The following is a 20154-nucleotide window of genomic DNA, read 5'->3' as shown; positions in this document are numbered from 1 at the left end:
ATCAACATTCAAATACAGATAATAACGACACTGAACATGAACTTTTCAACGCCAGCTTTAGCATGCAAGAACTTCTCAATGCCATAAACAAAATCAAAGCCAATAAGTCACCAGGTCCGGATCTTATATTCGCAGAGTTCATACTCCACATGGGACATAATGCCAAATGCACATTATTGCATTTGTTTAATATCATCTGGAATTCTTCAGTCCCTTCACAGTGGAAGAAAGCCATCATCATTCCTATACTCAAAAAGAATAAATCTCCTGCAGACCCGGGAAACTTCAGACCCATCTCTCTAACTGTAGCCCTCTCCGATCCCATACTCTATCAGCCTTGGCAGTTTCCCTTTCCTTTATGGTAGTTTGGGTATTACAAGAACTTACAAATGTTGCCGCTCGGAGCGCTGAATACCGACTGTTGTTTTGTTGGCGCGGTGTAGAGTTTTGTACGGAAGCATGTTACCACGCGGATGTGCAGTATCTTTTTCGTGTTACCGAGTCTTTATTTTTTGTTCAGTGGTATTGTTAAATTGAATTTTAAGTGATATTATTTCATTGTGTTGGTGAATGTAATGTTATGTGATTATTTTTAAATGTGTTGGCGAATTTAATCTTCCACAAGATAAGCAATGATACTGGCAATGATACTGATTTATATAGGCCTAAATATTGTAGCTCTTATTAATCATCATGCAATGACGTTTAGTAATTATTTTATATTCTTGTAGTAGAACACCTCGATTAAATGAGAGGAGCTAGGAATCAAAACACGTTGTGTCCACAAATCAAAACTTTTCAGGAGAGTCGAAAAACTAAAAGCTTCTGATAAATTTAAAGTTTTGAAAGAAATAACATAATTAGAATTAAACTCAAAGTTAGGTGGCACTATTGCGCAAAATAAAAAAAATTATCCAAGCGTAATATTTATATATGACGTTTTGAAAAATCATGGACTTAATTCGTTTTGTTCCGAAATTACGGACTGAAATGGTTTTGTTACAAACATATATTCAAAACACTCATTTAAGTGGATTTTTTTAAATTGTGGCCACATTCCTTTCCAAAGACTTATACAAATACAAAGTTAACCTTAAAGAGAATTATTAAATTATGTTCACCTGTGTTAGCAAGCAACATAGGATGAAAATTTAATTTATTAAATTTAACTGTCATTGTTCAATTTAGTTCAGTCTTGATCATTGATAAGCGAGGTTCTTCTTCCATACACTCACACTCCACTATTTCATCCTCCTCACACTGATCTTTGTTGCAACAACTTTTTATATCCAACAATTTTCTGCTTTTATTTTATTCCTTAGTAGTACTAAGGCTGGGTCAATCCTCTCATTATTTTCAATGGCATGATCTCCCTTAGGTAGTGACACTGGACATTTACTTACGTCACCCATTGTGTAAGTATACTCCAATTTCACATGGATTTAATGTTTGCTTCCTTTCATTATTTTCCTGAGTCTCTTTTCATATCACTTATACCAACTGGCTTTTTTACGTAGCCTAATCGCACAGATATCTGAAATTGTGAATATGCTACTACTTACTCAATATATGAACGACACCGACTGTACCGTAAATATCATGATATTCTTTTGTTTCCTGAGGTTTTTCTCCAAAATACCATACATCCGGTTTGTTTGCAAAAAGGAATGCTCTCGCACAGAAAAAGTCATACATGTTTCCATCAAGGAATCTGGAGATTTATTCAACAACCACGAATACAAAGCATGGACAACATGTGCATTTCGATTTTGACCAGCGCAATCGTCGGAAAGAGTCTCAGGAGGGAAATGTTTTTTTTTTCTTTGAAATTATAATTTGTTAGGAAATGAGACAGAGCAGAGCTAACTTCAATCGCCCCTCTTTTTGCCTGGTTTTCTGTCCAGCAGTAAAAAGTTGGGAAATGTGTTATCAATGACAGTAATGCACAAAGCATAGTAAGAAAGCTGTCGTGCGTAGTGTGCCTCCCCAATTGCTAGTTTTGTTTCGATGTTCCACTCTTCCGACGTTTTCGAGCTCCTGTAGAGTGCTCCCCAACTGGCGCACCTTCTTCCATGATTTTATAATATGCTTAGTGCTTAAACTCTAGTAGCCCTTTCGTGTAAATTCTTAGAAAATATTAAATCTTTCACTTATTTAGCAGAAGCTGTATTAGTTAACCCTTTGCCTACTCAAATCTTGTCAGGAACTTGATGCGCTCCCAAAGCATTGCTGTCTAGACATGACGTCTTGGAACCCTGCGACTTTTATTTACAGTCTTCTTTCAAGCTGTCAATTGCAGTTTTTTCAAGCTGTCTATTTAGAGGGTTGTTGTATGTTGTAAAACGATCTTTCTTGAAGAAGAGGAGTTATTTTCCTCTAAATATACGCGAAAGGTTTTCCAAAATTCGTAACTGTTTGAATAAAAGTGCATTGAAGTTCTGTCCTGCATCCCAAGTGGAATCGACAACGTTTAAGAAAGGGAGTCAGAATCGAGGTCTTGTAAGAGTTATTGGCAGTAAAGTGACATGACAAAAAAGGTCTGTTTACAAAGCACAGCATTCACATGGTCAACATAAAGGAAAAAAGGGTAACAATGAAGGGGAATAAACAGTGGTGAAACTGAAGTGCGTAATAGAGTACAATAACGTTATGTTGTGGGTTGGCCGTCAGGTCAGCGCCAGAATGAAGTCTTACATCCCTTCCCCATTATGAGAAAATACGTAAAAAAGACTACAGAAATGTTTCCTTCAATATAATATTTATGGTACCGGTACTTTTCAGCTTTTCAATGTCTACGTAATTGCATGTAAGACCGTGAAGGGAAGCAAATCCAGGCAGGAAAGGATCTATACAAATCTTCGACTAGACCTGACAGGCATTTTATATAGGGTTAATCTTGCCTACTAACTGCAACTAACTCTAACTACTAACTTTAGTAACTGCAATGTTAGTGGAAGCGATGCTGGTGTTACGACGACAATATTACAACCAAACTGTTGGGCTCATTTCCCCCCTCCCATCATATACCTACCATCCATAGAAAAAGAAACCAGCAAGAACCTGCAAAGTTTTATTAAATCTCACAAGAAACAAGCGAAATAACGTGGGAGTGCAAACAATGTTTTATACTGGAGTCTTTCGAAGCCTACCGTATTGTTCAAATTGTTACCAAATCATGAATATGATATCACAATTTTTAGTAAAAGACCCGTCTTTATTGTAAACGACCTCCACCTGCCTTTAAATGCCACTTACCGCACACCGCCAACTCAATGTCTGCGCGTGGGGATTTAAATAGAGTTTCCAGGCAATGAACCCGTCCTTTTAAATCTTACTGCATGCACTTAAAGGTAGCAACAAGCAAACTTTAGAAAAGAGTCAACAATGAACATTTGTTAAAGACTGGTGTCGAATTAATTACGTTCATTCTGGTGTACTGCTTTCGTTAGAAGGTATCTTAAGTTCATGGACTTAACTCGGTCTGATCCATTCAGGGTGATGGACAGAATACGTTCTGAATCAGAACTTCGATTTCAGGCTGACTTTAAACAGGCTAAAATTGTGAATTGCAACAAATGTCAAGTGTAGCATGATGAAGCGCCTCTAAAAGAACGCAAATTCGGAAAAAATGCATTTTAGATAAAATGTGGACTTAACGCGTTTTGATTCCGATGCTTAGAAACTAATGCCATTCAGTTCCTTGAAATAATACGAGTAATTTGCGACATGGGTTTTAGGACTATAACAATATTACATTATTAACGAAGTCTTATTTATGTTATTTTATTACAGATGCCTAATTGTTGCGTACTGTTCTGTACAAATGAAAGGGGAAAAACGAAGGGGATAAGCTTCCATGAATTTCCTGTCGATGAAGATTTGAAAGACAAATGGTTAAAAGCAATTTCCAGAGATAAGTTTGTACCTAATTCATATTCAAATTCGTCCTTAGTCTGTAGCGAACATTTCACTATAAGTGATTATACACCGAATTTGAAAAGGAAAGTTCTCAAACGAAGTAGTGTTCCAAGTAAATTCCCTAATTATCCTGCACATAAAGTACCACTAGTTTTAAAACCAAGGCGTAGTATAATGCGGCATAATTTGGAAGAAAATACTAAGAAGCGTAAAAGGAGCAACAGTCCACAAGAGGAAGAAGATTTTATAGCCGATACCACGGAATATAAATCTACTGATGTTCAGACAGATGAGGATTTTGATCCTAAATTTAAAAGTCTAGAAAAGGAAAACAGAGCTTTGAAAACAAAGATTTGGCGTCTGAATCACAAACTTGCTCGCGTCGACCAAAATTTAAGAAAATTATCAGACCGGGCAGAGTATTTAGAAAATAACGAATACCATAGGAATCTTGAGGGTATTCTGTCAGAAGAAAACCACTCTAAAAAAACGATTTTACTGCTGGATATAATTGTAAATTATAACAAAAAGACACCATGTTGGAGTGAGGAAACAGTAAAACAATGCGTCATATGGCAATACTGCTCACCTAAGGGCTATAAATATGCAAGGGAGTACATATTAACACTTCCTAGTACTCGAACTCTCTCTCGTTTCGTTGGAGATGTATCACTAGAAACAGGAGTAACCCCATTAATAAAATCAAGACTTACTGCAGAAGCTAGTTCTTTGAAGAAGGCAGAATTGTTATGTAGTCTTGTAGTAAATGAAATGTCTGTTAAGCAGCAACTCCAGTACGACAACAAATTGGATTCATTTTTCGGGGAACGTGATCATCTCCCTAGTCAAAAATCAAATGACAGTAATAATTCAGAGAAAGGAAAGGTTCCAGTGCTTGCTAATCGACTCTTATGCTTCATGATTTGTGGTTTATCTACGAAATATAGATTACCGGCAGGATACTTTTTCACAAAACAGCTTACTGGCTCGCAGTTATACATGTTGACAATGTCTGTCATACATCACATAGAAGAGTGTGGCTTTATTCTTTTCCGTTTAGTTACGGATAACCATAAAACGAACGTCACTATGATCAAAAATTTTCTGGGAGTAGAAGTTTAAAGACTGACGTACCCCACCCAGAAGATCCCAAGCGCTCTCTCTTTCTTGCTTTTGACCAATGTCATATTTTGAAAAATTTGAGATCCCTTTTTTTGGAAAGAATTATGTTCGATGGTCATGAAATTATAACTGGAGACTATGTAAAGAAATTGTATGAAATTCAGGAACTGCAAACAATCACACCCATTCATTTTCTATCAAGGAAGCATGTAGACCCTACAAATTCTGAAAACATGGATGTGAGAAGAGCCAAGGAATTTTTTTCCGCCGATGTAATAGCTGCTTTAAAATTTCTGAAAGTTAATCCACATGTACATTCTAAAGCTGAGGCCTTTTCATCTTCTGGGGTGACAATAGCTTATATGGAGAACATTTTACGGTGGTTTACCCTCCACGATGTTAGCAGCACAACACACCATAGTCGCATTAGAAATCCAGACAAAATGCACTATTTTTCTATTCACGATGAAAGACTGAACTGGTTGGAAAATGAGTTCCCTCTGTATTTGGAAAGCATAAAAAGGGAGAGTCAGAAATCTGAAAAACAATTTCTGACAAATGAAACTTTCGAAGCATTGATCCTTACAACAGCTTCCACCGTAAAGTGTGTACGCTATTTGTTAAATGGTGGGTTTCATTTTGTCCTGACAAGATCTTTTAATTCAGATCCCATAGAATTATTTTTCAGGGGCTTACGTCAGACAGCAGGTGGCAACGATATGCTAGATTGCAGAGCAGTGACTTTTAGTATGAACAGGATTTTGAAAACTGGCTTAATTTCTATACCTTTTTCTACAAATGTTGATGTACAAAATAGGTCACTCTCTCTATGGAATAGTGACAGTTTTCCCAAGACCACAGCGACTAAGGAAAACAATGGCGCATCAAGTACACTGCCTAATCATGTGGTAAAAATTCTGACTGGCTTGGAAGAAACGCAACGTGAGTTATAATATTTAGTTTCTAAAATTAAAATTGATTGTGTTAATTTTTTATGCAATTGTCATTCTAGTCTTTAAAATTATTACAACTGGAACTATAATACGAGTAGTTTTAAAATGTTTATAGAATTTCATCACGCAATTTTCATGAAACTAGGAAAAATATTACTTTTTATTTATTTACAGATCCCAACATAGACAGTATCCGGCTTTCTTCAATAGCCTATGTTGGCGGATACATGCTAAAAAAAACTATTAGGTGATGTGAAGTGCAGTTTATGCAGAAATGTAATTGCTACGTCTTCCTGCAGTTCAGTTCTCATGGATTTAATATATAAGCGTGATGTTAGTGGAAACAGTTTATATTACCCCACACCTTCTTTTGTAAATGTGTTAGGTATTACTTTAGAATTTGTTGAGAATGCTGTGAGATACTTACCATCATGTGGTGTGAGGAAACAATTACAATCATATTTAATACCAGAACTAAATAAGTTTTTTACTGCTGCGTATGAACACTGTGCATCGCAAGACCATTCAACAATTCTATCAAGTGGTGTGTGTAAATACGTTTTGCCTACAGTGTTAAAACGTGTGGCATCTGTTCAAACTGAGGCTTTTGAAAGACCGAAATATTTAAACGCAAAACCTCTTGGTCGCAAGGTGTTACGTTTATAGCAGCAGACCGCGACGAGGAACAGTCGGTGATCAGCGCCACAGCGGAGGAAAAGGAAACTACGTACTATAACATAGAGAGGTATGTATTGCCAAGGCTGGTAGAGCATAATAATACTGTATAGGAGCGGGCTATGCTCTAACTAGTATCTTAGCCAAAGTTATGGAGAGAATGATCATCCATAGGTTAAACTGGTTCCTTGAAAGCAACCACATCATACACCCTGCCCAAGCAGGTTTCCGCTGTCATCGTTCAACTGATCAACAAGTAGTAATCTTCACTCAGCACATTAAAGATAATATGGACAAAGGTCTCATCACAACTGTGGTGTATGTTGACTTCAAGAAAGTCTACGATTCCATCTGGAAAACAAGTTTACTTCTGAAACTTTCCAAAAGTGGAATGAGAGGGAAAATGTTACAATGGATTAGAAACTTCCTGGATCAAAGATACTGCCAAGTCCATTTCGGTGACACTACATCAAGATTTAAACAACTCCAAACAGGACTTCCACGAGGTGCAGTTACAAGCTGTTCCTTTTTCAACTTATATATTAATGACTTGGTTTCACTACTGACTAAGAACACAAATGTTCACGCCTTACTTTATGCCGACGATCTTGTCCTGTGGACTGCTGCCCCAAAATCACGAGCCAAGAGTGCTATTGCGAATACTCTTAATCACGTTCTTGAAGACTTACACAAATGGTGCCTAGATAACACTATGACCGTGAACACTGAGAAAACAAAATGTCAAACTTTTTCTCTATGTCACAATCAGTTAACACCGGCCATAATCTACAACAATATACAACTGGACAATGTCCATACATTCAAGTATCTGGGCGTCACTCTTGATAATAAGCTCACATGGAAAGATCATTGCTCCGAGATAGCTTTAAGAACCCGTGGTAGATTATTCTTACTAAAGCGGCTTGCTGGAACCAATTGGGGATGTGCTACATCTACGCTAAACTGCAGAGATGAACAGTTGTTAGAAGTGGTCATTTTTCATAAGAACAATAAAATTTGAAATGACTGTAACAGCTTGTGCCTTTGTGTTTTCATTGTTCATTACCTGTTTCAGTCCTAATAGCCAAGGAAAAATGTTTTTAATCCTTTGTGCGACAGCCAATAGAGGGGAAAAGGCTCGGTAGCAAACTGCTGACCAGTATTGTGCTAATGTGTTGTTAGCACAGTGATTACTTTTGAAACCGAAATTTCTATTCATTTATTGAATTTTAAATGTGCTCTAAAATGAGAAATTTGGACTAAAATATGATGTATAAACAAAACCAGGAATTTTACAAATAAAATTTGCCTTAAAGTTATGCCAGGTAGTACAAGTTTATTTGAAAGATTTATGTGAGAATGAAACAGATACCATTTTACCGTGATGTTAATACTTATAGTTTTGTTGAGGGATATGAATATTTTCATATTCAAATTATTCAAACTATTTGATACAATGAAGATGTGGACTGTGTGCAAAAGTTGTTTGCTTAAAAGCTTAAATATCCGCGCAAACAGCTCTGGAATATATTTGGGGTTCTATCAACACTATAGGTGCAAAAAGATTTTTTAGAAAATTCAATTTATTAAATAAATAATTAGTATCTCTCTGAAAGCATTATTTTAATTCTGTACTGGTAACAAAATGTACAGGTGTGTTGTATCATTTCTTTCAATGTCACTGATTCATGAACATGATTAACAAGGTAATAAATAATTACTATCTTCCACATTGATATTTTCAAAAAAGATCATATATTAACCTAGAGACAATGTGTTCCTTCAGAATGCTAAATGACGAGTGTATAAATGCTACGAAATGTAAATCTCTAATTTCAAATTGCTAAAAATCACCACCTCTAACGATTACTTAACCAGTATTGTGGTAATGTATTGACACAATGATTCTAACAGCCATTGTAGCTTACTTTTGAAACCGAATTTTCTGTTCATTGTAGCTTCCAAATTCATAATGATTTGGGATGATCACTAGCCCAGAGACAAAGCCACAAAAGATCATGAGAGAATTTCTTCCTTCAGCACTCATTCCCTATGACGAATAGAAGGCATGACACTTTAGATCACGTGGCTATGACGTAGGACACAAATTATTGCATTGTATATAATACTCATATTTGCGATTCTGAATTCAGTGACCTCATACTGTTTGTATTTCTTGTTGCAGTGGAGTTAAAAGGGACAGAATTTATAGTCTTGCACAATACTCTTTGTAGTTTATCTGATGATAAGTCCTGTTGCTTTTACGTTTTGCATGCAAGAGTTCCAGTCTGTGTGTGTCACATTATCTCTTTCTTTAGTAATGTCTTTCAGACTAAGTTATTTATATCTTTAATTGTTTACTCATTATTTGAAAACTTGCTTTTTATAAAAATTTTCAGGAGACACAATATAAAGTAATTATTGGAGAGTTTACGAGGGCATTTCATAAAAAATTGTTCATCTATCAAATGGTTCAGGTAGTGGTGACAAAGCAGAGCTCTTCCAGAAAAGCAAAACAACGTCCACGCATAGGTTCTTTCAACTTTGAGAATAAGTCGAAGTCTGATGGACTCATGTCCGGACTATAGGGAACATGTAATACTTTACTTCTATATTTGCGCAGCTTTTGGGTTTTAACATTCCCGATTCACGGGCGAGCATTGTCATGGTGCATCAGTGGCCCAGCTTTGAGCAACGTAAGTTGGTTTTTGTGCATTTTTCTGTGCAGATTTTGCATAAAGTTACGATAATATACTGCTGTGACACTTTTTCCACATGGGACTCTATATGTCATGATGATTCCTTGATGATCATAAGCAAAGATCATCATTTGCTTCACCTTTGATTGAAGTGATCAAAATTTGTTTGATCATGAGGAAGCTGAACCCCTCCACTTGGATTGTGACTTCAAGTCCAGCTCAAAGTCTCTAATTCAAGTTTCATCAATAGCGACAATTTGATGCAAGAATGCTTGAACTTCATTGAATCTTTGTTTCAGTAAGGTTACAATGTCCAGGCATTTCTGCTTTTGTTCAGCAGTCAAGCAAGCAGTGACGAACCCATTGTGGAAAAATGTTTTTCTTCTTTAAATCGTATGTCAGAAGAATATGGAATACTGACGTTGGTGGAATCCCCGTGGCTTCAGAAAGTTCCCCACATGTTGCATGACGATCTTCTTCAAGACCATCTGTCACAAGTTTCACACTTCGTTCACCTTTTGATGTTTTCAGTCTTCCTGGTCTTGGATCATCGTCTGTGCTCGTATGACCACCACAAAAACGATGAGTCCAACGAGAAACTGTGAACTCACCACAAACTTCTCTTAAAGCACTATGGATTTCTGTGGGGTTTTTGTCATGTAAAGTTTGATCTTAATGTACGGCCTTTGATCTTCAACAGTAACAATACCTGAGACACATGCAGGCTCCATTTCTAGCTCTCATTATTTAAACACAGAGTACACTGGATGAAACAAAACACGTCCTTCATCGAGCTTTTAGCTGCAAATGACGTAATTTTCACTGTTGTTACATCACTCAATCTGTAATATTGCTAATCTATGCATTATTTGTAAAATGGCCCTTGAACAAAAAAATTCGAACTCCATGTAGAACACTTTATTGTAGCATTTTATACCTGTCAGGTGCAGAGTGTATGTAACTAAAACAAATACTTAATTTTACTGATTTTTCCAAAACTCATTTTTGTGGAACACCCTGAAATGGCAATATTTAAAGACTACGTTTTAGTTTTGTATTATAGTCTACTTCCCCACTTGTATTTTCTTAATCACATCATATTTACATTGGTATGATTGCCCCCTCATTATGCTTTCATAGAATGTATTGGCTCCACGATTTACTACTTCGATTTTTGGAGCTGTGTCTATGACCGACGGAATTATTTCCTTTTCTGAGGACTTCCACATTCATTGACTCCCCACTTGTGTATATTTAACTGAAAAGTGGACCTTGAAATTGCTATATATGTCCTGGACTATTGTGATGGAATAACAAGTTTTGCCTTCAAAATACTGTCCTATTTTTCTTTGATGTTATATAAAATATATATTCTAGCCTTTTGTAACATTTTGGCTTCTCCGTATTCACAAAGTTGTGATACTGCTTAGTTAATGTAAGTCTTGTTTCTCCATATATTATTTCTCTGTATTCGCTAGCACTCGATTGTGCAGCATAAAGCTGGGCTCTCACATCAGATGAGAACATAATGTTCAATATTGATAAGAACTATAGACTTTTTCTATAAATATTGCAACAGTTGCCAATATAATGCTATTCTTGTTTTGGGAGATGCAAGAGTCAGAGAAAAGCTTATGTATTTTCTTTCGAGCCCTGTCCTTTAATAGGTTATTTTGTATGTGTTCAAGATAGTCTTTCTCTCCTGAAGCTATTTCCTTGTAGAGGAATTTTGTTACATTTATTGATTGTGGTTTAATGTACCCATGTCTCCTGAGTAAAATATTTCTTATTGCCAGAGACCAGAATTTGATGTCATGTGCTTAACAATTTTAACCTAATTGCTATGAAGCTCTTCCTTCTATATAAATGGCCTTCCTATATATCTGTATTCTAAACATCGCAATATCGTGTAAGTGACGAATTAAGTATCTTCTTATAAAACTTTGGTTTATAATCCATTTTCCCTCTGCACCCCTGTTTATAGGATTGGTAATTCATCTTCATTGTTAAAGTCGAAAGCAATCCTCCTCATTAAGTTAAGACTGTAATCTTCTTACGGATGTTCAGTATGTTCTCAAGATGACACAAACACTGTAATAGGCATTCTAGTAGGGCGACTTCTTGGCCTCTTTCAGGCGTTGTAGTAGCGTTGTGTATTCCAAAAGTTTCTGTGATGTATTATATTACTTTGAAAGTGAATTTTTCAATCATTTCTTTGAAGCAGAATTAGTAACAGTAGTACAGTCATTTTTAAAACCTATTGTAAATAGGAATAACATCATGCAAAATTTTGTCCAGTATTCTTTTGAGAAGATTAACTCCATATGTAGATGAAATTATTGGGGATTATCAGTGTGGCTTTAGGCATAATAGATCCACTATTGGTCAGATTTCTGGTATTTGATAGATATTGGAGAAAAAATGGGACTATAACGGTACAGTACATCAGTTATTCATAGATTTCAAAACAGCATATGACTTAGTTAAGAGAGAAGTTTATGTAATATTCTTATTGAATTTGGTATTCCCAAGAAATTGGTTCGATTAATTGAAATGTGTCTCAATCAAACTTACAGCAGAGTCCATATAAGCCAGCTTCTGTCTGATGCTTTTCCATTTCACTGCAGGCTAAAGCAAGGAGATGCACTATCACCTAGACTTTTTAATTTTGCTCTAGAATATGTCATTAGAAAAGTCCAGGATAACAGAGAGGATTTGGAATTGAACGAGTTACATCAGCTTCTTGTTTATACCAACATGTTAACGTGAATATGTTAGGAGAAAATCCACAAACGATTAGGGAAAACGCGGAAATTTTACTTGAAGCAAATAAATTCTGAAAAGACAAAGTATATGATTATGTCTCTTAACTAGAATATTCTACGAAATGGAAATATAAAAGTAGGAAATTTATGCTTTGAAGAAGTGGTAAAATTCAAGTATATTGGAGCAACAGTAACAAGTATAAATGATAACTCGGGAGGAAATTAAACGCAAAATAAATATGGGAAATTCCTGTTATTATTCACTTGAGAAGCTTTTGCCATCTGTTCTGCTGTCAAAAAATCTGAAGGAATTTATAAAACAGTTATATTACTGGTTGTTCTGTATGGTTGTGAAACTCGGACTCTCACTTTTAGAGAGGAACATAGGTTAAGGGTGTTTGAGAATAAGGTTCTTAGGAAAATATTTGGGGCTAAGAGGGATGAAGTTACGGAAGAATTGTGAAAGTTATATAACGCAGAACTGCATGCATTTTATTCTTCACCTGACATAATTAGGAACATTAAATCCAGACATTTGAGATGGGCAGGGTATCTAGCACAAATGGGCAAATCCAGAAATTCATATAGAGTGTTAGTTTGGAGGCCAGAGGAATAAGACTTTTGGAGAGGTCGAGACGTAGATGGGAGGATAATATTAAAATGGATTTGAGGGAGGTGGGATATGTTGGTGGAGACTGTATTAATGTTGCTCAGGATAGGGCCGATGGTGGACTTATGTGAGGGGGCAATGAACCTCAGAGTCCTTTAAAAGCCATAAATAAGTAAATATTGTAAAGAGGAATGACAAAAGCTTGAATTTGTAAAATATTCAAACCAATAATATTATGATAGATTTCTAATGTGGCTGGCTTATTTTAAAGGGGAATATTGCCTTGTGGTTACTCTGAGTCGCTGTTTTGCCAACATGTTAACGAGTCTGTTATAGGTTAAATAAAAATGGTCAGTACAGTGAAAAATTAGAGAAAAAAGAAAAGTGGTTTGAACGTTTTGTTCAGAATTTTGTTATTTGGCTTATTAAGGGGACACTCAACTATATTTTGGAACTTTTTTCCTATTTGACCAATGTTTTTCAAATTTGGAGAAAAAGTTTAATATACACATGGAAAGTAACATGCAAAATCTCAGCTCATTAGATCCAATACTTTTCAAAATAAAAAATATTTCAATTTTTAATCAATCATTAATTGAAATATCATTTTTTATTTTTTGGCTTTGTGCATTTGACTGTGACTTCTCAATGAATAGGGGAAGAATTCTGCATATTGATTTAGTTCTGTCACGTATATTAGTGTAGAAATTTAATGTTTCATTTCTGTGACACTTTTTCTCCAATTTTTGAGTTGAGTGTCCCCTTAAGTAATCCTTATGAAATAAGATTTCGATCCAGTGAATGACATAATCAGAACTTCTCTACACAGAATTGTACTCAACACCAGGATATACATACAATGTTGCAAACTTTTGTTTGCCTGATACTCAAGGCTTCTCAGTCAGAGAGGAGGCCTGGTGAGATTTCCTTCTATATTTTAATTAAATGTATTCTTTTGCAGGTGACAAGCTGGGAAGAGTAGTTCACATAATTCAGTCCCGAGAACCTTCATTGAGGGACTCAAATCCAGATGAGATTGAAATTGATTTTGAAACGCTAAAGCCATCTACACTGCGGGAACTAGAGTCGTATGTTGCATCCTGTCTTAGGAAAAAGCCACGTAAGCCATACTGTAAGTTTCGTTACTAACGACACACCAATGTGTAGTGTTTTCAGTGCTGACCAGTAGCTCTGCTGTAGCAACTTGTCTCATTGAAACATTATGCGGTGTGTGTGGTTCTGATAGTTGTGCACGAATTGCATGTGCTAGACGAGACAGACAACAGAGTGAAAGGAATAGGTAGACTTGCTTGGTGCCTTAGCACTGTCATGTTGCCTGTGCCAGTGTAACTAGTAATGATAAGTTTGAATGAAATTACCATTGGATGGTGATGGGTGTGATAAATTGAAAATATATATCAACTCTCTGCTGTCATCATATAATGCTCAATCGGAGAGTGATGAAAGAGCATGTACTTTGGAGAGAAACTTCCTACTTTGAAGTTGACAATAGAGACAATGTATATAAATTATTGGCCATATATTTGCTTCATTTGATTATTCATGTACTTTCCATGATGCAAGCCTTGATTGCTACCTATTTCAAGGTTTTGTGTAGTCATTTGTCTATTAGGATGTGTTTTGCTCTAGAATCCTGCGATGGTGTATTAGGGATGTGATACAATGCAGTAGTTTTTTATTGCTATCTACATTACTGATATTGGCAGTGTCAAAGTATAGTAGAGTGATGACATGGTGACTGGAAATACAGTAGAACCCCTATTTTAGATCATATCCATTTAAATGATGGAGTGATGACATGGTGACTGGAAATATAGTAGAATCCCAATTTTATATAATCTCCATTTAACGCTAAATTTTGATGGTCCCAATATAATATGATTAATGTATTTCTTTATTCGATTCAACATTATTTTCGCTGTGAAACCTGTACTTTACAATAAAAATTGTTCTTAAATGATTTTTTAAACCTTGACTAATGCAAAAATAAGTGCATTTTGAGTCAATCCGTAAAATACAATTTTTTTTAAGAACCAATGACTTGGCAATGCTGTTGCCTTGCTGCCAGATGTTAATCAAATGGAGAACATAATCCCCAATTCCTCCTTGTGTGTACACGAAGCTGTGTGACTGCTAGTCTGCTAATTATAGCCCTTTGCGAGAACCAGTCATGAGCAGAATAACACACAGTAGAACAGAACCCAAGCAGTCTGCTAATTTCGGTACTTTGCAAGAACCAATTACATTCAATGCTGGACATAGCACAACTTACATCGTCATTCGCTTGTCTTTGTTGTGCTTGCTAAGGTGCATTGTGTCAGTGCTACTATAGTGAAATGAAGGAGGAAACCCCCCCCCCCTCATCCGTATCCTTCTTTGCTTACACTGCCTTATAAACAAATGCTAAGGCACTCTGCATCAGTGGTTGAATTCAGGCAGCCATCGAGAGCAGCTATGTTTAATAATATCATCTTGTAATGGCACTTGATATAATAATTTAATTATTGACACATCAGTTTGGTATTCTGCATCTGTAATAACACATACTCGTACGTAGTTTAAAATATATTTCCCTTATTTTATTCTTTTCTGACATAGTACTCTCTTGGACAGCCCTTGGGACTAACAAACCAAGAAGAGAAAGTAAGCTGAACTAGTTACATCGCTGTCACATATTTCTAGTTTCATCAATGGCGGAACTTTTTTTTTTTTCACTAGGAGGATTTGTCCCATTTTAACAAAAACTAAACAAAAGAAATAACATTTTTCTCTTGAACTACAGTTGGAAATTCGGGATCACTGAAATTGAAAATACTTCCTTGCTAAATATGATTTTTAGTAACAAAAATTCTGCCTTGGATTAATGGTGATATAATATTGGCACTAGGTGAACTAGGTGTGAAGTAACGTGCTTGGTTTTCAGGAAGCGTGATATTAGATTTCCGCATTTTCCGTGTTTTTCTTTTTCAGTTCTCCCCCATCCCCCTTCCTTCTCAGTATCTCATGATCATCCTATAATCTGTGATCTATTGAAAAAGCTTCATTTATATTGTTACCGGTAAGTGAAACTGTAGAACAGTCAATAAATCCAAAGTCTTAGTACTCTTTATTCAGTTTAAGACTTAAATTCTGAAGGTCAGTTTAGATCTGGTTGCTTCGTTTAGTTTTATAACGTCTACGCAGTGTAGTGACTGAGCTTGTATTCAGAACAGGATGTATTGCAACTGTAGGTTATTTCATAATAAACATCAAAAGTATAATTTCTCATAAATATCTGTATGTCAAATAACATCATTTATCACCTATGGTACTCCACAATCAAATAATAATTTTGATGTCTAAGTATTTAACAAAAGAACTGTAGCAAAGCAATATAGTAGAATACCACATTGAAATATGATTACAATGTACAATAATACTAATATTCGATTTTGACAATCACCACGTAGGACATGGGTGAATTGTAGTAATAGTGGTATTCCCATATTTGAGTATTTTCGTTATAGGAAGCCAGATTGTCAGCTATGAAGAGGTCCTAGTTTTGGAGAAGGAATGGGGAGAGATTCATTATCTAACTTCCAAAGTAAGATTTAAATGAAACTTGATCCAAAGACAAAGTGCAGTGATTGCTTATTGTATAGGAATGTTTGATGGTGACAGCTTATGAACCCCCTGAGTGACACGTTGGATGACTTGTAGTGTTTCCAATTTTGTAGCTTTAATTCTTGTAGACATTTTTGTTAGATACATCATCTGAATAGTGGAGAATGTGTACAACAGTCGCAGAACCACGCACACACAGCTAACAGGTGGTGGTAAAATTTCAAACAATTCCTTTTCTGTTAAGTGTGACTAATATTGAAAAAATATATATATATTTATTTATTTGTTTATTTATTTATTTATTTATTTATAATGTATAATTGAAAATTGAATAAAACATTATTCACAGAACATAAAATGTTTATGTAGAATCATGATTCAGACATTTAACGCTGTGACTGAAATTTGCAAAAGATATAAAAGGGAGACAGTTTGTAGAGAAAGTGTTACAAATATAGAATACCATCCCCCCCCCCCCCGGTTTGGAACTTACATGTTTTGAATACTGTCCTGTTTATTGCTGAATGTCCCCGTGAATGATACATCAGACTTGGAACTTCGTAAGATGTTATAAAATGTATGAAAAAAAAATAATTTCCTCAAAATCTAACATATTTCCTTCATAAAAATGGAGGTACACATATGGAATACTGTTAAGAAGTTAAAAGATCAACAAAATTTCAAAGTTAAAATGGTATCTACTGAGAAAAGCGCAGAACAAACGTTCAGCCAACCATAATACTCAATCCAGATGAATCGTCCGTATCTCGAACTTGTTTTATGACTTCTTGCATTGCCTTTTCATTCCACTGTTTTCTAAGTTTGTTGGTTTTCCCTCCTCTTACAGTTGCCAACACTAGTAATGAAACAGAAAACCAGCGTATAAAGATGGAATACTAATAATATTAGTATTTCATATTTGTGACACATAGATGTAAGTCATTCAAAACATATCGTGATTTTAAAAATGAAATCAATTAAACATACATTGCTATAAACGTAGAATATTTCTCTTTATGAATATACTATATCATTAATATTTCTAACATTGTTATTTCTCAATGTGTATTCCAAAAAAATAACTTATTGCAAAAATTTTCACTTTTCTCGAAAACACAATAGTGATAAATGTTTCAATAGTTCAGCATCTAACTGCAAACTAACACATTTCTGCAAAAGAGAGTATCAGTGCGTAGTAATTTGGAAGGCATCTGCTATAATATAATTCATCTCAGGTCGTATATTACACCTTCATTTGTACCCATATTTCATATTTGTAACACTTTCTTTACAAAAATAATTTGTACTTAAATATTCACTTTGAGTTTTTAAGCGACATTATTTATTTATATAAGTTGAAGAGAGAAACTTCTTTGTTAGCAATTTCCTATGCTTTTTTAATGTTTATTGATTTATTCTTTTTTTTCCCCGTTAAAAAGTAATTTTATATCAACACTGATAACCGGAGGGGGAAAGGAACTGGCCACCCTATCCCATTATCTCCTGGTCTAGTTGTCTCATAAGTGGTGCCTTATTGGTATCACCTGTGAGATTCAGACATGTCTTCATACAGTTGACTAAACAACAACTGATAACCGAAATTGATTAGTGTAAACATAAATTTAGTTACTTTAATTGTAACTGGTTGTATATTTCTACCGTTTGTGTGCCAATTGTTCATACTTTCCTATAGACGGTATAAATGAATGTCCAGGCAATGTGGTGTTTTACATATACATCTTTTGTGTATACGTAGCTGGAAATACAGTAAAATCCCTCGTAACTGGCACCCAAATAACCAGCAATATCAAAACAACTGCACTTTTGGCTAGACCTAAAAAAAATTTAAATCTGCCACATTGCCACAGTCAGGGCCATCAGTTTTGCCATATTTGAAAGTTCGCACGAACTTTCGTTTTCACTGATTATTCGGACTTAAAATAGCGTATTATTTGTGTTGTGTGATGTGTTTTAATAAAGAAAATCCACACAGTTTTTATGTTTATTTCGTTATGTTCGGACTGTCAATGTTGCCACATTAGAAGTTCGCATGAACTTCCATTTTCAGTGAATATTCGAACCTAACAGTATATTATTTATAATGTGCGATGTGTTTTAATAAGGAAAATCCACACTGTTTTTATATTTATTCAGTTATGAGCAAGTGATAGAGAAATTAGCTTCACATGGATGCAGTCAACATTTGGCACCATGAAATACGACCTTTTTTTTATATAACAGCATTTATTCAATTATCCGGGAAAATCTTGTATCTGGAACTAGCCTGGTTCTTTGTTGCCGGTTAAGAGGGATTCTACTGTACATTAATTAGAAGAGATAACAATATTATTGTTCATCTTCTGTGATGTTTCATAATTATGTGCTTGTGTATTTGTTTGCATGCATGTTTTGTTTTTCAGTACTTTAATAACTATTGAAATGCTGAAATATTTGAAGTTTTCAGTTGGTAACACGACACCCATGAAACATGGCAGGTATGCATTGAAGTATTGGTATTGCTTCACTTTTCAACAATCTTGTTCTTTTTTTTTTTTTTTTTTATTTATTTTTTTTATTCTATGACGTTTTATCAGCTGCGATGGTTATCTAGTATCTGAGTGAATGAAAGTGAGAATGCCAGCGAAGTGAGTACTGTGCCAAAAGTTTTTTTTACGATGCTTTATCAAGAAGTACGCTTACCATTACTTTACAGCAGCAAACGGTCAAAAGTTACCCAGATTTTGTAGTGTTGGGGCATATGTTAATATTTCCTAATTGTTGTTGTTGTTTTCTAATGCCAGGCGTTTGACAATAAAGTCATATGCTCTCTTGCACTCCAATATTTTTCAAAGATATTATCATGGCCAGCCACTGAAGCACAGATTTTGAGGTGTATATTTCCTAATTGTGGAATTGATATGAACGAATAGAATGACTGGGGATGCACTGCTTATGAGCCACACAATTGCATACTACCAGTGTTTTGTCTGAATATGTGATGGAGGGCCTGTGTGACATCATCATTTCAAGATAGCTGACATCACAGGCACTCGTATCTCTCTCTCTCTCGCTCTCATGATACCAACAAAGCACCATTTATGAAGCAACTAGGCCAGGAGTTAATGGGAGTGGGGTGGCCACTTCCTTTCCCCTTTCATTGCATGCATCACTGACTAGCTACATATTACACTAATCAGACTTCAGGTGCATACAAACAATTGTTCTGTATCTTATTAGGAACAAAAAAATTGTATCAGGACAGTTGTCGTAGAACTGACCTAAAACAAGTTACAGAGATAAAGAAAGATGTCTGTGATGTCAGCTAGCTTGAAATGATGACATCATACAGGCCCTCTGCCACAGATTCAGAAAAAAACACCTAGTTGTACTTGACTGTGTGGCCCATAAGCAGTACATCCCTAGTAACCTTACTATGACTTCATTTAAAATCCCACGGAATTTCATAAGCCTCTACACTAACTCTTAATGCATTGAGGGTAACACCCCAGAAAAACCTCAACCAGGTAAATTATTCCAACTAGGATTTGAATTGAAACATGTTTATTTCATAACTTCACAGCGATGGACTTCAACATTCTTAAGTTGTTTTAAAATTTATTCTTCTGTAATTTGGGCTTTCAAGAAATGTATTTTATATGCAATGCTAAAAAGTGAATTTTCATTTTATTTCGATACACATTATGTGATTTCATTTCTGTATTTCTTGTAATTATGGACCAAGAAAATCTACAATATTATTGGCAATTAATAAGTTACAAGTAAGCTAA

The 20154-nt window shown here is 35.3% G+C and overlaps 1 protein-coding gene across 9 annotated transcripts in view; it reads left to right on the top strand.

Moving 5' to 3' along the window:
- fs(1)h (female sterile (1) homeotic) overlaps positions 1–20154 on the top strand; it is a 638308-nt gene that overhangs the window by 367890 nt on the left and 250264 nt on the right. For 8 of the 9 annotated variants that reach the window (XM_069820803.1, XM_069820802.1, XM_069820798.1 and 5 more), the window contains one exon: positions 13704–13874. In XM_069820803.1, coding sequence (XP_069676904.1) covers positions 13704–13874 — 171 coding nt within the window. The remainder of the gene's footprint in view (positions 1–13703; positions 13875–20154) is intronic. The other variant, XM_069820799.1, reaches the window with a different exon arrangement.

The sequence above is a fragment of the Periplaneta americana genome, chromosome 3 (genome assembly GCF_040183065.1).
Source record: "Periplaneta americana isolate PAMFEO1 chromosome 3, P.americana_PAMFEO1_priV1, whole genome shotgun sequence".
NCBI classification, from domain to species: domain Eukaryota; kingdom Metazoa; phylum Arthropoda; class Insecta; order Blattodea; family Blattidae; genus Periplaneta; species Periplaneta americana.
This window is presented reverse-complemented; position numbering and strand designations above follow the sequence as displayed.